General features: G+C 34.8%; 1 protein-coding gene across 4 annotated transcripts in view; it reads right to left on the bottom strand.

The window, feature by feature from the left end:
- nav3 (neuron navigator 3) overlaps positions 1–17,671 on the bottom strand; it is a 524,985-nt gene that overhangs the window by 384,210 nt on the left and 123,104 nt on the right. For all 4 annotated transcript variants that reach the window (XM_061913994.1, XM_061913995.1, XM_061913996.1 and 1 more), the window contains exons 2-3: positions 15,595–15,712; positions 5,013–5,065 (exon numbers count right to left, since the gene is read on the bottom strand). In XM_061913994.1, the coding sequence (XP_061769978.1) occupies positions 5,013–5,065; positions 15,595–15,712 (171 nt within the window). The remainder of the gene's footprint in view (positions 1–5,012; positions 5,066–15,594; positions 15,713–17,671) is intronic.

Here is a 17,671-nt window from a genome sequence, read left to right as displayed (position 1 = left end):
TTCAATTGAATATAAGTTGAAAAGAATTTGCAAATCATTAAATTCCCTTTTTGTTTACCATTTACACAACGTGACAACTTCACTGCTTTTGGGTTTTGTAATTTGTGGAAATAAAGATGTGAAAAAATGCATTTTAATTAGCATTTATATACCTGTACAAAAAAAAATACTAGTACTCGGTATATGCTGGATCACTTTCAACTTCAGTGGTGTAGCATCAGAGATGCCACGGTAAACCAACATCACATAAACACTTGGTCAACTCTCGTTAAAGCGGCCGTAATTATCTCAGTGGGATGAAAATGAGCTGCTATGACGTCTCATTAAGTGGACGGCAGCCAGAAGGGCACAGCAGGGAAAATAAAGAATTCTGGAACGATACACAAGCCTCCAGGTATGAGTTGGGAAATTGTGTTAAAGATGTAAATATAAACGGAATACAATGATTTGCAAATCTTTTTCAACCCATATTCAGTTGAATGCACTACAAAGACAAGATATTTGATGTTCAAACTCATAAACTTTGTTTATTTTTCTGCAAATAATAATTAACTTAGAATTTCATGGCTACAACACATGCCAAAGTAGTTGGGAAAGGGCATGTTCACCACTGTGTTACATCACCTTTTCTTTTAACAACACTCAATAAATGTTTGGGAACTGAGGAAACTAATTGTTGAAGCTTTGAAAGTGGAATTCTTTCCCATTCTTGTTTTATGTAGAGCTTCAGTCCTTCAATAGTCCGCTGTCGTATTTTATGCTTTATAATGCGCCACACATTTTCCATGGAAGACAGGTCTGGACTGCAGCCGGGCCAGGAAAGTACCCGCACTCTTTTTTTACGAAGCCACGCTGTTGTAACACGTGCTGAATGTGGCTTAGCATTGTCTTGCTGAAATAAGCAGCGGCGTCCATGAAAAAGACGGCGCTTAGATGGCAGCATATGTTGTTTCAAAACCTGTATGTACCTTTCAGCATTAATGGTGCCTTCACAGATGTGTAAGTTACCCATGCCTAGGGCACTAATGCACCCACATACCATCACAGATGCTGGCTTTTGAACTTTGCGTTGATAACAGTCTGGATGGTTCGCTTCCCCTTTGGTCCGGATGACACGATGTTGAATATTTCCCCCAAAAAATTGAAATGTGGATTCGTCAAACCATAGAACACTTTTCCACTTTGCTTCAGTCCATCTTAGATGATCTCAGGCCCAGAGAAGCCGGCGGAGTTTCTGGATGTTGTTGATAAATGGTTTTCGCTTTGCATAGTAGAGCTTTAACTTGCACTTACAGATGTAGCAACAAACTGTATTTAGTGACAGTAGTTTCCTGAAATGTTCCTGAGCCCATGTGGTGATATCCTTTGGAGATTGATGTCGGCTTTTGATACAGTGCTTCCTGAGGGATCGAAGGTCCCGGTCATTCAATGTTGGTTTCCGGCCATGCCGCTTACGTGGAGTGATTTCTCTAGATTCTCTAAAACTTTTGATGATATTATGGACCGTAGATGTTGAAATCCCTAAATTTCTTGCAATTGCACTTTGAGAAACGTTGTTCTTAAACTGTTGGACTATTTGCTCACGCAGTTGTGGACAAAGGGGTGTACCTCGCCCCATCCTTTCTTGCGAAAGACTGAGCATTTTTTGGGAAGCTGTTTTTATACCCAATCATGGCACCCACCTGTTAGCCTGCACACCTGTGGGATGTTCCAAATAAGTGTTTGATGAGCATTCCTCAACTTAATCAGTATTTATTGCCACCTTTCCCAACTTCTTTGTCACATGTTGCTGGCATCAAATTATAAAGCTAATGATTATTTGCGAATAAAAATAAATGTTTATTAGTTTGAACATCAAATATGTTGTCTTTGTAGCATATTCAACTGAATATGAGTTGAAAATGATTTGCAAATAATTGCATTGTGTTTAGATTTACATCTAACACAATTTCCCAACTCAAATGGAAATGGGGTATGTTGGAAGGGGATTCATAAGGCCCCATTCCTCGCACTTTACCTGACGCATGAAACGTGATGAATTGTGGGGGCACCTTTTTTTTTTTTTGCTAATTACACTAGGAAGGGGATGCATATGGCCCCATTCGTCGCACTTTACCTGACACATGAAACGTGACTAATTTTGTGGGTGTGTCTTTTTCGATTAATTTTGCCCCAAATATTGTCATCGAAAAATTGTGAGGGTGCCTTTTTTTTTTTTTGCCTATTACAGTAGGAAGAGGATTTATATAGCACCATTTCTCGCACTTTACCCGAAACCTGAAATGTGACGAATTGTGGGGGTGCCTTTTTTTTCCTTCTAATTACACTAGGAAGGGGATGCATATGGCCCCATTCGTCGCACTTTACCTGACACATGAAACGTGACGAATTGTGGGGGGGCCTTTTTCGATTCATTCTGCCCCATTCGTCACACTTTACCTGACACATGAAACGTGATTAATTGTGGGGGTGCATTTTTTTTGCGCTAATTACAGTAGGAAGAGGATTCATATAGCCCCATTTCTCGCACTTTACCCGACACATGAAATGTGACGAATTGTAGGCGTGCCTTTTTTTTTTTTTTGCTAATTACACTAGGAAGGGGATGCGTATGGCCCCATTGGTCGCACTTTACCTGACACATAAAACGTGACAAATTGTGGGGGTGCCTTTTTCGATTCATTTTGCCCCATTCGTCACACCTTACCCGACACATGAAACGTGACGAATTGCGGGGGTGTCTTTTTTTTTTTTGCTAATTACAGTAGGAGGGGGATGCGTATGGCCCCATTGGTCGCACTTTACCTGACACATGAAACGTGACGAATTGTGGGGGTGCCTTTTTCGATTCATTTTGCCCCATTCGTCACACCTTACCCGACACATGAAACGTGACGAACTGTGGGGGTGCCTTTTTTTTTGTGTTAATTACACTTCATATTGCCCCATTTATCACACTTTATCCGACACATGAATGTGAAAAATTCTTGGGGTGCATTTTTTTTTTTGCTTATTACAGTAGGAAGGTGATTTATTTGGCCCCATTCGTCGCACTTTACCTGACACATGAAACGTGATGAATTGTCGGGGTGCTTTTTTTTTTGCCTATTACAGTAGGAAAGGGGATTCATATAGCCCCATTCCTCGCACTTTACCTGACACATGAAACGTGATGATTTGTGGGGGTGCATTTTTTTGCGCTAATTACAGTAGAAAAGGGATTCATCTAGCTCCATTTCTCGCACTTTAACCGACACATGAAACGTGACAAATTTTGGGGGTGCCTTTTTTTGTTGTTGCTTATTACAGTTGGAAGGGGATTCATATGGTCCCATTCGTCGCACTTTACCTGACACATGAAACGTGACGAATTGTGGGGGTGCCTTATTTGAGTCATATTGCCCCATTTCCCGTACTTTACCCGACACATGAAACGTGACAAATTGTGGGGGTGCCTTTTTTTTTTTTTTTTTTGCTAATTACACTAGGAAGGGGATGCATATGGCCCCATTCGTCACACTTTACCTGACACATGAAACGTGACGAATTGTGGGGGTGCCTTTTTCGATTTATTTTGCCCCATTCGTCACACCTTACCCGACACATGAAACGTTACGAATTGTGGGGGTGGCCTTTTTTTTTTTTTGCTAATTACCCGAGGAAGGGGATTCATATTGCCCCATTTCTCACTCTTTATCCGACACATAAAACGTGACAAATTGTTGGGGTGCCTTTTTTTTTGCTTAGAAGGGGATCCATCTAGCCCCATTCGTCGCACTTTACCTGACACAAGAAACGTGACAAATCGTGGGGGTGCCTTTTTTTTTTTTGCCTATTACAGTAGGAAAGGGATTCATATAGCCTCATTTCTCACACTTTACCTGACACATGAAACATGACACATTGTGGGAGTGCCTTTTTTTGTTGCGGTAATTACAGTAGGAAGGGGATTCATATGGCCCCATTTCTCGCACTTTACCCGACACATGAAACGTGAGAAATTGTGGGGGTGCCTTTTTTTGTTGTTGCTTATTACAGTAGGAAGGGGATTCACTTGGCCCCATTCGTAGCACTTTACCTGACACTTGAAACGTGACAAATTGTGGGGGTGCCTTTTTAGAGTCATATTGCCCCATTTCCCGTACTTTACCCGACACATAAAACGTGACGAATTGTGGAGGTGCTTTTTTTTTTTTTGCTAATTACAGTAGGAAGGGGATTCATATTGCCCCATTTCTCGCACTTTACCTGACACATGAAACGTGACAAATTGTGGGGGTGCCTTTTTGGAGTCATATGGCCCCATTCGTCGCACTTTACCTGACACAAGAAACGTGACAAATTGTGGGTGTGCTCTTTTTTTTTTTTTTTGCTAATGACAGTGGGAAGGGGATTCATATGGGCCCATTCGTCGCACTTCACCTGACACAAGAAACGTGATGAATTGTGGGGGGGACACCATCCACTTCTGCCACTAGATGCCAGAAGAGTGTTTTAAAATGTGTATTGTGGCAACCACCGCTTTGATCACACAGTGGTATTCAAACCCCGACCGAGTCCTACCAAAGATGACAAAAACGGGACCCGTTACCTCCCGGCTTGTCATTCAACATCAAGGGTTGGAATTGTGGGTTAAATCACCAAAAAATGACTCCCGGGTGTGGCCACCGCTGCTGCTCACTGCTCCCCTCACCTCCCGGGGGGGGGATCAAGGGTGATGGGTCGAATACAGGGAATAATTTCGCCACACCGAGTGTGTGTGTGACTATCATTGGTACTTTAACTTATTGTTTTCAGCGGACCCCCTCTTCCTCTTACACGAGATCCTACCCCACTGTTTTTTGTGTTTTTTACATGATAAAAGAATGAAATAAACAACATCACCCCTACTTTTTGTTTTGTTTGTAAAATAGATGATTAGACCGCATCCCAAAAGGAGGACGGCAACGTTGTTCCAAACTCAAGACGGCGCTGGAAAAAACACCGCTTGGAAAGACGGAGGCGAGACTCACCATTTGCGTCTGACTCCGAGGGCTGCAGTTGATGTCCTCCACCTTCTCGTTGGCTGCAGGACAGAAGAAGAGAAGACACGCTCACTATCCATCCCAGCGAGTGGCCAGCTCAGGTGCACCACTGCTGCAAAGAACCTCTGTTGGCGAGGTGCAGCGTGTGTGCAGGATGTGTGTGTGTGTGTGTGTGTGCGTATGTGTGTGTGTGTGTGTGTGTGTTGACGTCTGGGAAGCAAACGCCGCCTAATTCATCAGCTGCTGCCGGAGAATCACTAAGAGGGCAGCGTGGCCTCCTTGTCTGTTTTTTAGGGGGCGAGCAGGGGAGGGTGAAGTTTCAAGCCAAGAGAGAGAGAGAGGGAGAGAGAGAGAGAGAGAGAGAGAGGAAGGAAGTAGCACGGAGGCTTAGGACCAGGACAGATACTAGGAGATGGAGAGTGTCGATGACAAGGCAGACGGCGGTAACGGAGAGAAAAGTGAGTAAAAAATAAGGTTGGATTCAGAAAAAAAATGAAATCGAACCAATTTCCTACCATAAAAAAACAACCACGAATGATTTACAATGTAAAGCAGAGACAAAGCTGCAAGTGATTATTTACGAGGACAAAAAAGGAAAAATAACTTAAATAGAAAAAAAATTAAATAAAATAAAAATACAAATTTTTAATATTTTTTTTCCCTGCATATATTGGCATCAACCCAAATTCCATCTAATTTTGGGTTAAAAATAAATAAATAATTAAAAAGATTCACAATGTAAAGCAGAGACAAAGCTGCAAGTGAGTATTTACGAGGGAAAAAAAGGAAAAATATGTTAAATAGAAAAAAAATGTTAAATAAAATGAAGAAAAATGTTCAAAACTTATATTTCCCCTGCAAATATCGGCATCAAACCAATTTTGATGTAAGCTTTTGGTTATTTTTTTTTATTTTTTTTACAATGAACAAAAAAGGAAAATTATGCTAAATAGGAAAAATACGATAAAATTAAATAAAAAGTTTGAAACACATTTCTTTCAAGTAGAAAACATAAAATAATACAAAAAAATAAAGAAAACACAAAAGAATGTTTGGAACAATTTTTTCCCCCTGCAAACATCGGCCTCAAACCAATTTCTACCTAAGTTACCGTAAAAAACCCCAACCCCGAAGGATTTACAATGTAAAGCAGAACCAAGAAAACTGCAAATGAATAATGGTTAGGACAAAAAAGGCAAAATATGTTGAATAGAAAAAAATAAAATGAGGAAAAAAGTTTGAAACATTTTTCCCCCTGCAAATATTGGCATCAACCCAAATTCCATCTAATTTTTGATTAAAAAAATAAATAAATAAATAAATAAAAAGATTCACAATGTAAAGCAGAGACAAAGCTACAAGTGATTATTTACGAAGACAAAAAAGGAAAAATATGTTAAATAGAAAAAAAAAAAGTTAAATAAAATGAGGAAAAAAGTTCAAAACTTATATTTCCCCTGCAAATATCGGCATAAAACTAATTTTAATGTAAGCTTTTGGTAAAAAAGTATTTTTTTTACAATGATTACATATAAGAACAAAAAAAGAAAAATATGCTTGAAACACATTAGTTTCACGTAGAAAACATAAAATAATACAAAAAAAAAAAAAAGAAAACACAAAAGAATGTTTGGAACAATTTTTTCCCCCTGCAAACATCGGCGTCAAACCAATTTCTACCTAAGTTACCGTAAAAAAAACCCAACCCCGAATGATTTACAATGTAAAGCAGAACCAAGAAAACTGCAAATGAATAATTGTTAGGACAAAAAAGGCAAAATATGTTGAATAGAAAAAAATTAAATAAAATAAAATGAGGAAAAAAGTTTGAAACATTTTTTTCCCCTGCAAATATTGGCATCAACCCAAATTCCATCCAATTTTTGTTAAATAAATAAATAAATACAAAGATTCACAATGTAAAGCAGAGACAAAGCTGCAAGTGATTATTTACGAAGACAAAAAAGGAAAAATATGTTAAATAGAAAAAAAAATTGTTAAATAAAATGAAGAAAAAAGTTAAAAACTTATATTTCCCCTGCAAATATCGGCATAAAACTAATTTCAATGTAAGCTTTTGGAATTTTTTTTTTTTTTACAATGATTACCTATAAGAACAAAAAAAGAAAAATATGCTAAATAGAAAGAGTACGATAAAATGAAGAAAAAAGTTTGAAACACATTAGTTTCATGTAGAAAACATCAAATAATACAAAAAAAAAAATCAAGAAAATACAAAAAAATGTTTGGAACAATTTTTTCCCCTGCAAACATCGGCATCAAACCAATTTCTACCTAAGTTACCGTAAAAAAAAAAAAACAACCCCGAATGATTTACAATGTAACGCAGAGACAAGAAAACTGCAAATGAATAATTGTGAGGACAAAAAAGGAAAAATATGTTAAATAGAAAAAAATAAAATAAAATGAGGAAAAAAGTTTGAAACATTTATTCCCTCTGCAAATTTTGGCTTCAACCCAAATTCGATCGAATTTTTGGGTAAAAATGAATGAATAAATAAATAAATAAATAAAAAGATTTACAATGTAAAGCAGGGACAAAGCTGCAAGTGATTATTTACGAGGAAAAAAAAGTTAAAATTTGTTAAATAGAAAAAAATTTAGTTAAATAAAATGAAGAAAAAAGTTCAAAACTTATTTTTCCCCTGCAAATATCGGCATCAAACCAATTTCGATGTACGCTTTTTGTTAAATTTTTTTTTTCCAATGAACAAAAAAGGAAAAATATGCTAAATAGAAAAAATACGATAAAATGAAGAGAAAAGTTTGAAACACATTTGTTTCACGTAGAAAACATAAAATAATACAAAAAAATAAAGAAAATACAAAAAAAATGTTTGGAACAAATTTTTCTCCTGCAAACATCGGCATCAAACCAATTTCTACTTAAGTTACCGTAAAAAAAAAACAACCCCGAATGATTTACAATGTAAAGCAGAGACAAGAAAAACTGCAAATGAATAATTGTAAGGACAAAAAAGGAAAAATATGTTAAATAGAAAAAAATTAAATAAAATAAAATGAGGAAAAAAGTCTGAACATTTTTCCCCCCTGCAAATATTAGCATCAACCCAAATTCGATGTAATTTTTTGGTTTAAAAAAAAATAAATAAAAAAAAATAAAATATTTACAATGTAAAGCAGAGACAAAGCTGCAAGTGCTTATTTACGAGGACAAAAAAAGGAAAAATATGTTAAATAGAAAAAAATGTTGTTTAATAAAATGAAGAAAAAAGTTCAAAACTTATATTTCCCCTGCAAATATCGGCATCAAACCAATTTCAATGTAAGCTTTTGGTAAAATTTTTTTTTTTACAATGATTACCTATAAGAACAAAAAAAGAAAAATATGCTAAATAGAAAGAGTACGATAAAATGAAGAAAAAAGTTTGAAACACATTAGTTTCATGTAGAAAACATAAAATAACACAAAAAAAAAATCAAGAAAATACAAAAAAATATTTGGAACAATTTTTTCCCCTGCAAACATCGGCATCAAACCTATTTCTACCTAAGTTACCGTAAAAAAAAGTGATTATTTACGAGGAAAAAAAAGTTAAAATTTGTCAAATAGAAAAAAATTGTGTTAAATAAAATGAAGAAAAAAGTTCAAAACCTTTTTTTCCCCTGCAAATATCGGCATCAAACCAATTTCGATGTAAGCTTTTTGTTAAATATTTTTTTTTTCCAATGAACAAAAAAAGGAAAATATGCTAAATAGAAAAAATACGATAAAATGAAGAAAAAAGTTTGAAACACATTTTTTTCACGTAGAAAACGTAAAATAATACAAAAAAATTAAGAAAATACAAAAAAATATTTGGAACAATTTTTTCCCCTGCAAACATCGGCATCAAACCAATTTCTACCTAAGTTACCGTAAAAAAAAAATCCAACCCTGAATGATTTACAATGTAAAGCAGAGACAAGAGAACTGCGAATGAATAATTGTTAGGACAAAAAGGAAAAATATGTTAAATAGAAAAAAAATTAAATATTCTAAAGAAAAAAGTTTGCAACACATTTTTCACTTGCAAATATCGTCATCAAACCAATTGCTATCTAACTTTTTGTTAAAAAAAAGAAAGAAAAAAAAAGATTTACAATTTAAAGCAGAGATGAGAAAGCTGCAAGTAATTAATTCTAAGGATAAGAAAGGTAAAGTATTGGTAAATACAAAAAATAAAATATAATGAAGAAAAAATTTAGCTACAAAATTTCCCCCAGCAAATATCGGCATCAAACCAATTTCAAAATTTTTATTAAAATAAAGAAAAAAAAATTACAATGTAAAGCAGAGACAAGAAAGCTGCAAGTGATTATTTATGAGGACAAAAAAGGTAAAGTATTGTAAATAGAACAAATAAAATAAAATATAAAAACAGTGAAAAAAAATGATTACAAAAAAGTCTGTAACTACTTTTTCACCTGCAAATATAAAGTTATAGTTAAAGTTAAAGTTAAAATAATGTTAAATAGAAAAATAAAATAATAAAAAAATAATAAAAATTAATTTAATTTTTTTTAATAATAATTATACTATAAGGACAAAATATAAAAAACATGTTAAATACCCGCCTTCCGCCCGATTGTAGCTGAGATAGGCGCCAGCGCCCCCCGCGATCCCAAAAGGGAATAAGCGGTAGAAAATGGATGGATGGATGTTAAATACAACATATATATATAATACATAAAATACATTTAAAAATACAAAAACAATCAAAAAATGTATATAAATGAAAAAAAAAAAATGTGCCGAACACATTTTCCCCTGCATATATCGGCATCCAAACAATTTCCATCCAAGTTATGGTTAAAAAATTAATTATATAGAGACAAGAAAGCTGCAAATGATTGATCTTAAGAACAAAAAAGGTAAAATAATAAATAATAGATACAATAAAATAAAATACATAAAATAAGATAAAATAATATACAAAACAATTTTTTTTTTTAAATGAAATAAAATGAATAAAACTGTTTGGAACAAATTTCTCCCCTGCAAATATCGGCATCAAACCAATTTCTATCTAAATTATCGTAAAAAAAAAAAAACCCGAATGATTTACAATGTAAAGCAGAGACAAGAAAGTTGCAATGACTAATTATAAGATTAAACAAAGGAAAAATATGTTAAATACAAAAATTAAAATACATAAAAAATATAAAGACAATAAAAAAAATTAATAAAATGAAAAAATATGTTCCGAACACATTTTTCCCCTGCAAATATCGGCACCTAACCATATTCTGGTTAATTATTTAGGGACAAGAAAGCTGCAAATGATTAATCATAAGGACAAAAAAGGTAAACAATGTTAAATAGAAAAAATAAAATAAAATTAAATAAAATGAATAAAAATGTTCGGAACAAATTTCTAGCTAAGTTACCGTTAGACAACCAGAGAGATTTACGATGTAAAGCAGAGACAAGAAAGCTGCAAATGGTTAATTATAAGGACAAAAAATTAAAACAATGTTAAAAAGAAAAACATAAAATAAAATAATATAAAAACAATTAAAACATTTTTTTTTAATTAAATTAAAATTAAATTAAAAAAAATGTTCGGGACAAATTTTTCCCTCTCCAATTATCGACATCTAACTAATATCTATCTAAGTTACCAATAAAAGTAGAGACAAGAAAGGACAGAAAAGGTATAATATGTCAAGCAGAAAACAATCTATAAAATAATAATACTAAAATAATAAATACAATAGAATTAAATAAAATAAAAAGTTTGGAACAAATTAAATGCATATGGTTGCAAGTGGTGAGACCCCCGGATGCAGAGACGACAGGCGATGTCAAAGTTAAATCCAAATGTCTTTTAGTTAGGTACAGCAAAACAAAGAGCACCTGCGTGGGATGAGCACTCTTCCGGAAACAAAAAACCAAAAAAAAACACAAAAACTTCCCGGTTGGCAAGAGAAGAAACAAGACAAGTAAAGCAAGATCCGGCTGAGGTGTGAACTTAGCAAAGCAGGATAAAGCCTTGCTCAAAGGAAGCATCCTAATTGGCAACCAGGGACAGGTGTGTGCGATCAGCGCTCCAACAGGAAGTGGAAAACAAGAGAGGAAGGAGCACCGAAACAAAAACAAACTCACAACGCAGGAAAAAGATGACAAAGGGAACATGACAGCATACATGTCATAAAGATGTTTGTAATCGTTAGACAAATAATTAATGACTGAAAGCCGTCTTTTTGAAGTTGGAATGGGTATTTTGTGTGGCACGTTTAGTTGTGTGAGAAATTTCAAGTCAACGTGGGGTCAAATTTGTCGGAAAACTGCAAGAGGGGAGGACAAGTCCAGAACCTGAAAGGAACTTGTGTCTATCATTCACAATCCTTACGTAAGACATGTTTTCCATGTATTCTAAATAGTAAAAAACAGCAAGTACGAAGTGGCTAACAATGGGAGTACGTTATTGCACCAAGAAAACCCTCTAAAAACATCCAAAAAGCGTCAACAATACTTTATTTACGTGTCGTGACCTGAATATTAACAAGTATTAGTAAAATTGTTATTATAAGCGCTAACGCAGACCAACTAATTTGAGAGAGCTAACTACTTTATGATACTGCATTAACATAGTGAGCTGCTGTATCGCCTCTGAGTTGGTGAAAGTTAATTCTAGATTATAAATCATGTCCCTCACCTGGATAATAGAAGGTTATGGACATAAACCCACAAGTTGATCAACTTTCACATCCAATTCTGACCCAGAAATGGCCAGAAAGACAAGAAAAAAACACTTGTTTTAAGCCTTTGCGAGGATTATAATTAATTGTTGATTTAAACTGCAAGATATAAACATCCATCACCTTTATCTCAGTGAGAGCAGACATTGTACAGTAAGTGAGTGTTGTATTATCTTGTTTAGCACTTAGCAATACTGCTACATGATGCTTAGTGTTTGACTAAATCTGCATCTGTTTCGCAAACAGCTTCTTAAACTTATAGATCATCCTCCTTATACTCAGGCTCAAAAATATACGTTTCTGGATCATCATTTGTCTAAAAGTAGTCTGTTTTCTCGTACCAAGCCTTGATTAGTTGGTGAAAGTTAATTCTAGATTATAAATCATGTATCTCACAAGGATAGTAAAAGGTTGCGGACATAAACCCACAAGTTGGTCAATGTTGACATCCAGCTTAGACCCGGAGATGGCCGGAAAGACATGAAAATAACCTTTTGTGAGGATTAAAATAAATAGTTGAATTAAACTTGAAGATATAAACATCCAACATCTTTATCCCAGTGAGAGCAGACGTTGTACAGTAAGTGATTGTTGTATTATTTTTGCATATCTGGTTTAGCACTTAGCAATACTGCTACATGATGCTTAGTGTTTGACTAAAGCTGCATCTGTATCGCAAACAGCTTCTAAAACTTATAGATCATCCTCCTTATACTCAAGCTAAAAAATATAAGTTTCTGGATCATCATTTATCTAAAAGTAGTCTGTTTTCTCTTCCCAAGCCATGATTAGTTGGTGAACGTTAATTCTAGATTATAAATCATGTCTCTCACCTGGATAGTAAAAGGTTGCGGACATAAACCCACAAATTGATCAACTTTGACCCGGAGATGGCCGGAAAGACATGAAAATAACCCTTTTAAGGATTAAAATTAATTGGTGATGTAGAGGGGAAAATATAAACATCCCATCAGTCTTTATCCCAGTGAGAGCAGAAATTGTACAGTAAGTGATTGTTGTATTATTTTGGCATATGTTGTTTAGCACTTACTGCAATACTGCTACATGATGCTTAGTGTTTGACTAAAGCTGCATCTGTTTAGCACGCAGCTTCTGAAACTTGTAGGTCATCCTCCTTCTGTTCGGGTCCAAAAATATATGTTTCTGGATCATCATTTGTCTAAAAGTAGTCTTTGTTGTCTCTCATCAAGCCATGATTAGTTGGTTAAATGTAATTTTAGATAATAAATCATGCCTCTCACCTGGATAGTAGAAGGTTGTGGACATAAATCAACAAGTCGGTCAACTTTGACATCCAATTTAGACCCGGAGATGGCCAGAAAGACACAAAAATACGCTTTTGTGAGGATTTTACTGAATTGGTGATGTAAAGGGGAAGATATAAACATCCCATCAGTCTTTATCCCAGTGAGAGCAGACACCATACAGTAAGTGATTGTTTCATTATGTTTGTATATCTTGTTTAGCATTTAGCAATACAGCTACATGATGCTTAGTGTTTGACTAAAACTGCATCTGTTTAGCACACAGCTTTTAAAACTTTGTAGGTCATCCTCCTTATGTTCGGATTCAAAAATAGATGTTTCTGGATCATCATTTGTCCCAAAGTAGTCTTTGTTGTCTCTCATCAAGCCATGATTAGTTGGTTAAATGTAATTCGAGATAATAAATCATACCTCTCACCTGGATAGTAGAAGGTTGTGGACACAAATCAACAAGTTGGTCAACTTTGACATTCAATTTAGACCCCGAGATGGCCAGAAAGACACAAAAATACCCCTTTGTGAGGATTATAATGAATTGGTGATGTAAAGGGGAAGATATAAACATCCCATCAGACTTTATCCCAGTGAGAGCATACACCGTACAGTAAGTGATTGTTTTATTATGTTTGTATATCTTGTTTAGCGCTTAGCAATACTGCTACATGATGCTTAGTGTTTGACTAAAACTGCATCTGTTTAGCACACAGCTTCTAAAATGTGTGGATCATCCTCCTTATGTTCGGGTTCAAAAATAGATGTTTCTGATCATCATTTGTCTAAAAGTAGTCTTTGTTGTCTCTCATCAAGTGTGCCATGATTAGTCGTGTTGTTGTTAAAGGGGAAGTGAACATTGCGTAAAATGATCAAAATATGTAAATATGACATGTTATGAATGTTACTAGATACCGCATATATACTTGGTGTGTTTATGAAACAATAGTGGAGGTTTTTAGAGCACTTTATAGGCGGAATAGAGCAACTCCTGTTAGCTCCATTATTAGCTGACTTTTGCTAGCGTTTGTTTATGATTTAGAATGCACAAAAACAAGAAAAACACATGTGTTCTTGATGCACATAAGGATTGTGGTTGATGGACAAAAGTCCTTAAAAAAAGTGCAGTTCCCATTATTTTAGTCTTCCTTTGGAAAATATTTTATTGAACAAGCTGGTTTTAAAGGACATTTTTTTGTCAATAATTTCCGTCCTTATCTTTTATGAGTTTTTGACTTAATATACCACTTCCTGCTGCCAGTGTGTAGTGTCGAAGAGCTTGCTGATGTTTACATGAAAATAGCAAAAAAAAAAGCAGTCATGAAGGACATGTGGTTCATGCAGTGTGTGTGTGTGTGTGTGTTTTGGCAATTCCGACTTAATGGGGACATCGCTCTGGTTACACAGTCACCTTTAGGGGACCTCTGGCGGTATGGGGACAAACAAACAGGTCTCCTAAAGGGAAACCTTTTTAAATGATAGTCAGATCCATTCTGAAGATGCCTTAGTGATTTTTAAGCTTTGGCCCATAAAACATTTTTACTGTGTATGTTTGTGTGAATTATGCAAAATGATTTAAATTTGGTCCCCATGAACCATATCAACTCTTTTTCCCCAGGGTCCCCAGTAAGACTGATCAGCACATTGCTTCATCAATCCAGAGATTTAAAGACGTATATGAGTTAACTGGGCAGTGGCCATTTTTACACAATTTGTTTATGCCTCCACAACCTGTAGAAAGGGTGGTCCCCACAAGTTCAGATCAAAAATTTGGTTCCCATTCCAAATGATTTCCAGTATGTGTGTGTGTGTGTGTGTTTTCTGGCAATTCTGACTTGATGGGGACATAGCTCTGGTTACACAGTCACCTTTAGGGAACCTCTGACGGTATGGGGACAAAAAAACAGGTCTCCTAAAGGGAAACCTTTTTAAATGATAGTCAGATCCATTCTGAAGATGCCTTAGTGATGTTTAAGCTTTGGCCCATAAAACATGTGTACTGTGTATGTTTGTGTGAATTATGCAAAATTATTTAAATTTGGTGGTCCCCATGAACCATATCAAATCTTTTTCCCCAGGGTCCCCAGTAAGTATGATCTGCACATTACTTCATCAATCCAGAGATTTAAAGACATGTATGAGCTAACTGGGCATTGACCATTTTACCAATTGTTTTTTATGCCTCCACAACCTGTAGAAAGGGTGGTCCCCACAAGTTCAGATCAAAAACTTGGTCCCCATTCCAAATGATTACCAGTATGCGTGTGTACGTGTGTGTATGTGCTCTGGCAATTCTGACTTAATGGGGACATCGCTCTGTTTACACAGTCACCTTTAGGGGACCTCTGACGGTATGGGGACAAAAAAACAGGTCCCCTAAAGGGAAACATTTTTAAATGATAATAAGACCCATTCTGAAGGTGACATCATTTTTATTATGCCTCCACAACCTGTAGAAAGGGTGGTCCCCACAAGTTCAGATCAAAAACTTGGTCCCCATTCCAAATGATTACCAGTATGTGTGTGTATGTGTGTGTGCGTGTGTGTGTATGTGTGTGTGTGTGTACCTATTATCTGGATGATCTGTGCCAGCAGGACTCCATCAGTGACATCCTGGCTCAGGTCCTTGATGAGCCGCGGGCAGCCAGACTTGGCCAGGTAGTGGTTGGCCCAGTCAGTGTAAATCTGAAAATCACACAACATGTCCGCCATCAAGTACACAATCTGCCACACTCGGACAAAATTTGTGCCAGCAGGCGAGGTGACGCCATGACTCGGTTTGTTTTGTCCGCACACAAAAAGAAGGAGAACACACAACCATATGCAGTGTCCAAGCAAAGAGAAGAAAACCCCTGGAAATGTAGGATTTTAGGGACAAGCAGGAATTTTCAAAAACGTGGATACTAGCACAATTGTCCTAGAAGATATGAGTGGGTTGGTGTTGGAATTTTTGGAATCGGTTGAAAAATGTTGACGTAGTAACAGTTTGAATTGAGACTGGTTGTTTCGGAATTCCTGGAATTTCGGGTAAACTGGGAATTTGTTAAATAAAATTAAATAGATAAAATAGGAGCAGTTGTTATCCCAACTGAGAGGAATGTTTTGAAGGTGGAACGGTCAAAAACGGTTGTTAATAATAATAATAATAATAATATATTTTTTGGTGTAGAATCGTATATGTCTGATTGTTGAACATTCTCATAACAATAACGATGATAATAATAGTAATAATAATAATAATAATAATCACATTAGATTATTTTTGGTGTAAAATCCTAAATGTTAATGTCCAATATTATTATTATTATTATTATTATTATTATTAGTAGTAGTAGTATTATTATTATTAATAATAATAACAATAATAATAATTATTATTATTCATGATTTTTTGGTATAAAATATTATGTGTGAATATTGGACATTCACACAATACTACTACTACTACTACTAATAATAATAATAATACAAAATTGATTATCTTTTTGGTGTAGAATCTTATATGTGTGAATGTTGGACATTCACACAATATTATTAATAATAATAATAATAATAATAATGAATTGATGATTTTTTGGTGTAATATCTTATGTGTGTGAATGTTGGACATACCTTCGATAATAAATATAATAATAATAATAATGATAATAATAATAATAAGATGATCTTTTGGTGTAGAATAATAATAATAATAATAATAATATTAATAATAATAACAATAATAATAATAATATATGATATTTTGGTTTAGGATTTTATGTGTGAATGTTGGACATTCACACAATAATAATAATAATAATATTAATAATAATAATGATAATGATAGATAAACCTTTGGTGTAGAATCTTATGTGTGAATGTTGGACATTCACACAATAATAATAATAATAATAATAATATTAATAATAATAATAATAATAAAAATGATGGATAAACCTTTGGTGTAGAATCTTATATGTGTGAATGTTGAACATTCACACACATAATAAATAATAATAATAATAATAATAGTAGATGATCTTTTAGTGTAGAATCTTATAAGTAAGTAAAATGTTTGAGCTGCTTTTGTGCACACAAACAGACACACAAACATTTGAGTGTTGTTGTGTATTTCAGCGCCCCATAATGTGTGATGATGAGTCGGCCATGATGACTCAACTGCTGCTCTCTTCATCTCCTCACTGACCCCCGCAAGAACCATGACTGTGAGATAAATGCTCTCCATGTTTTACAAGGTGACATCATTTCCTCTTTTACTTTCACTTTCACTTTCACGTCCGGCTAAAAGATGGCAGGTTGTCCAAGGTGCGGCCGCCAAAATATTTCATTTTCGAATACAGCAGCTGTAATACACTTTTCCACCACTTGGTAATGACAATATCAAACAAACAGAGGACATGTTTTTAGCGCAAAAAATATGACTAAAGTGGTGAAGATGTGTTTTTATTTTTACTTTATTCACAGTTTAGTTAAGAAAAAAAATACTATTAGCTTAGTTTATTTATTTTAGCACCAGATTGTTTTTAGTTATTTATCAGTCCCTTCTTATGTAGTATTTATTTTTCTAATCAGCCTGACCTGAGCCTAGGGTTTATGTGTTCAATAAATAATTATCTCTGTAATTAACACATGCGTGGTTGTACA

Source organism: Nerophis ophidion, linkage group LG10, assembly GCF_033978795.1.
Source record: "Nerophis ophidion isolate RoL-2023_Sa linkage group LG10, RoL_Noph_v1.0, whole genome shotgun sequence".
Taxonomy (NCBI): domain Eukaryota; kingdom Metazoa; phylum Chordata; class Actinopteri; order Syngnathiformes; family Syngnathidae; genus Nerophis; species Nerophis ophidion.
This window is presented reverse-complemented; position numbering and strand designations above follow the sequence as displayed.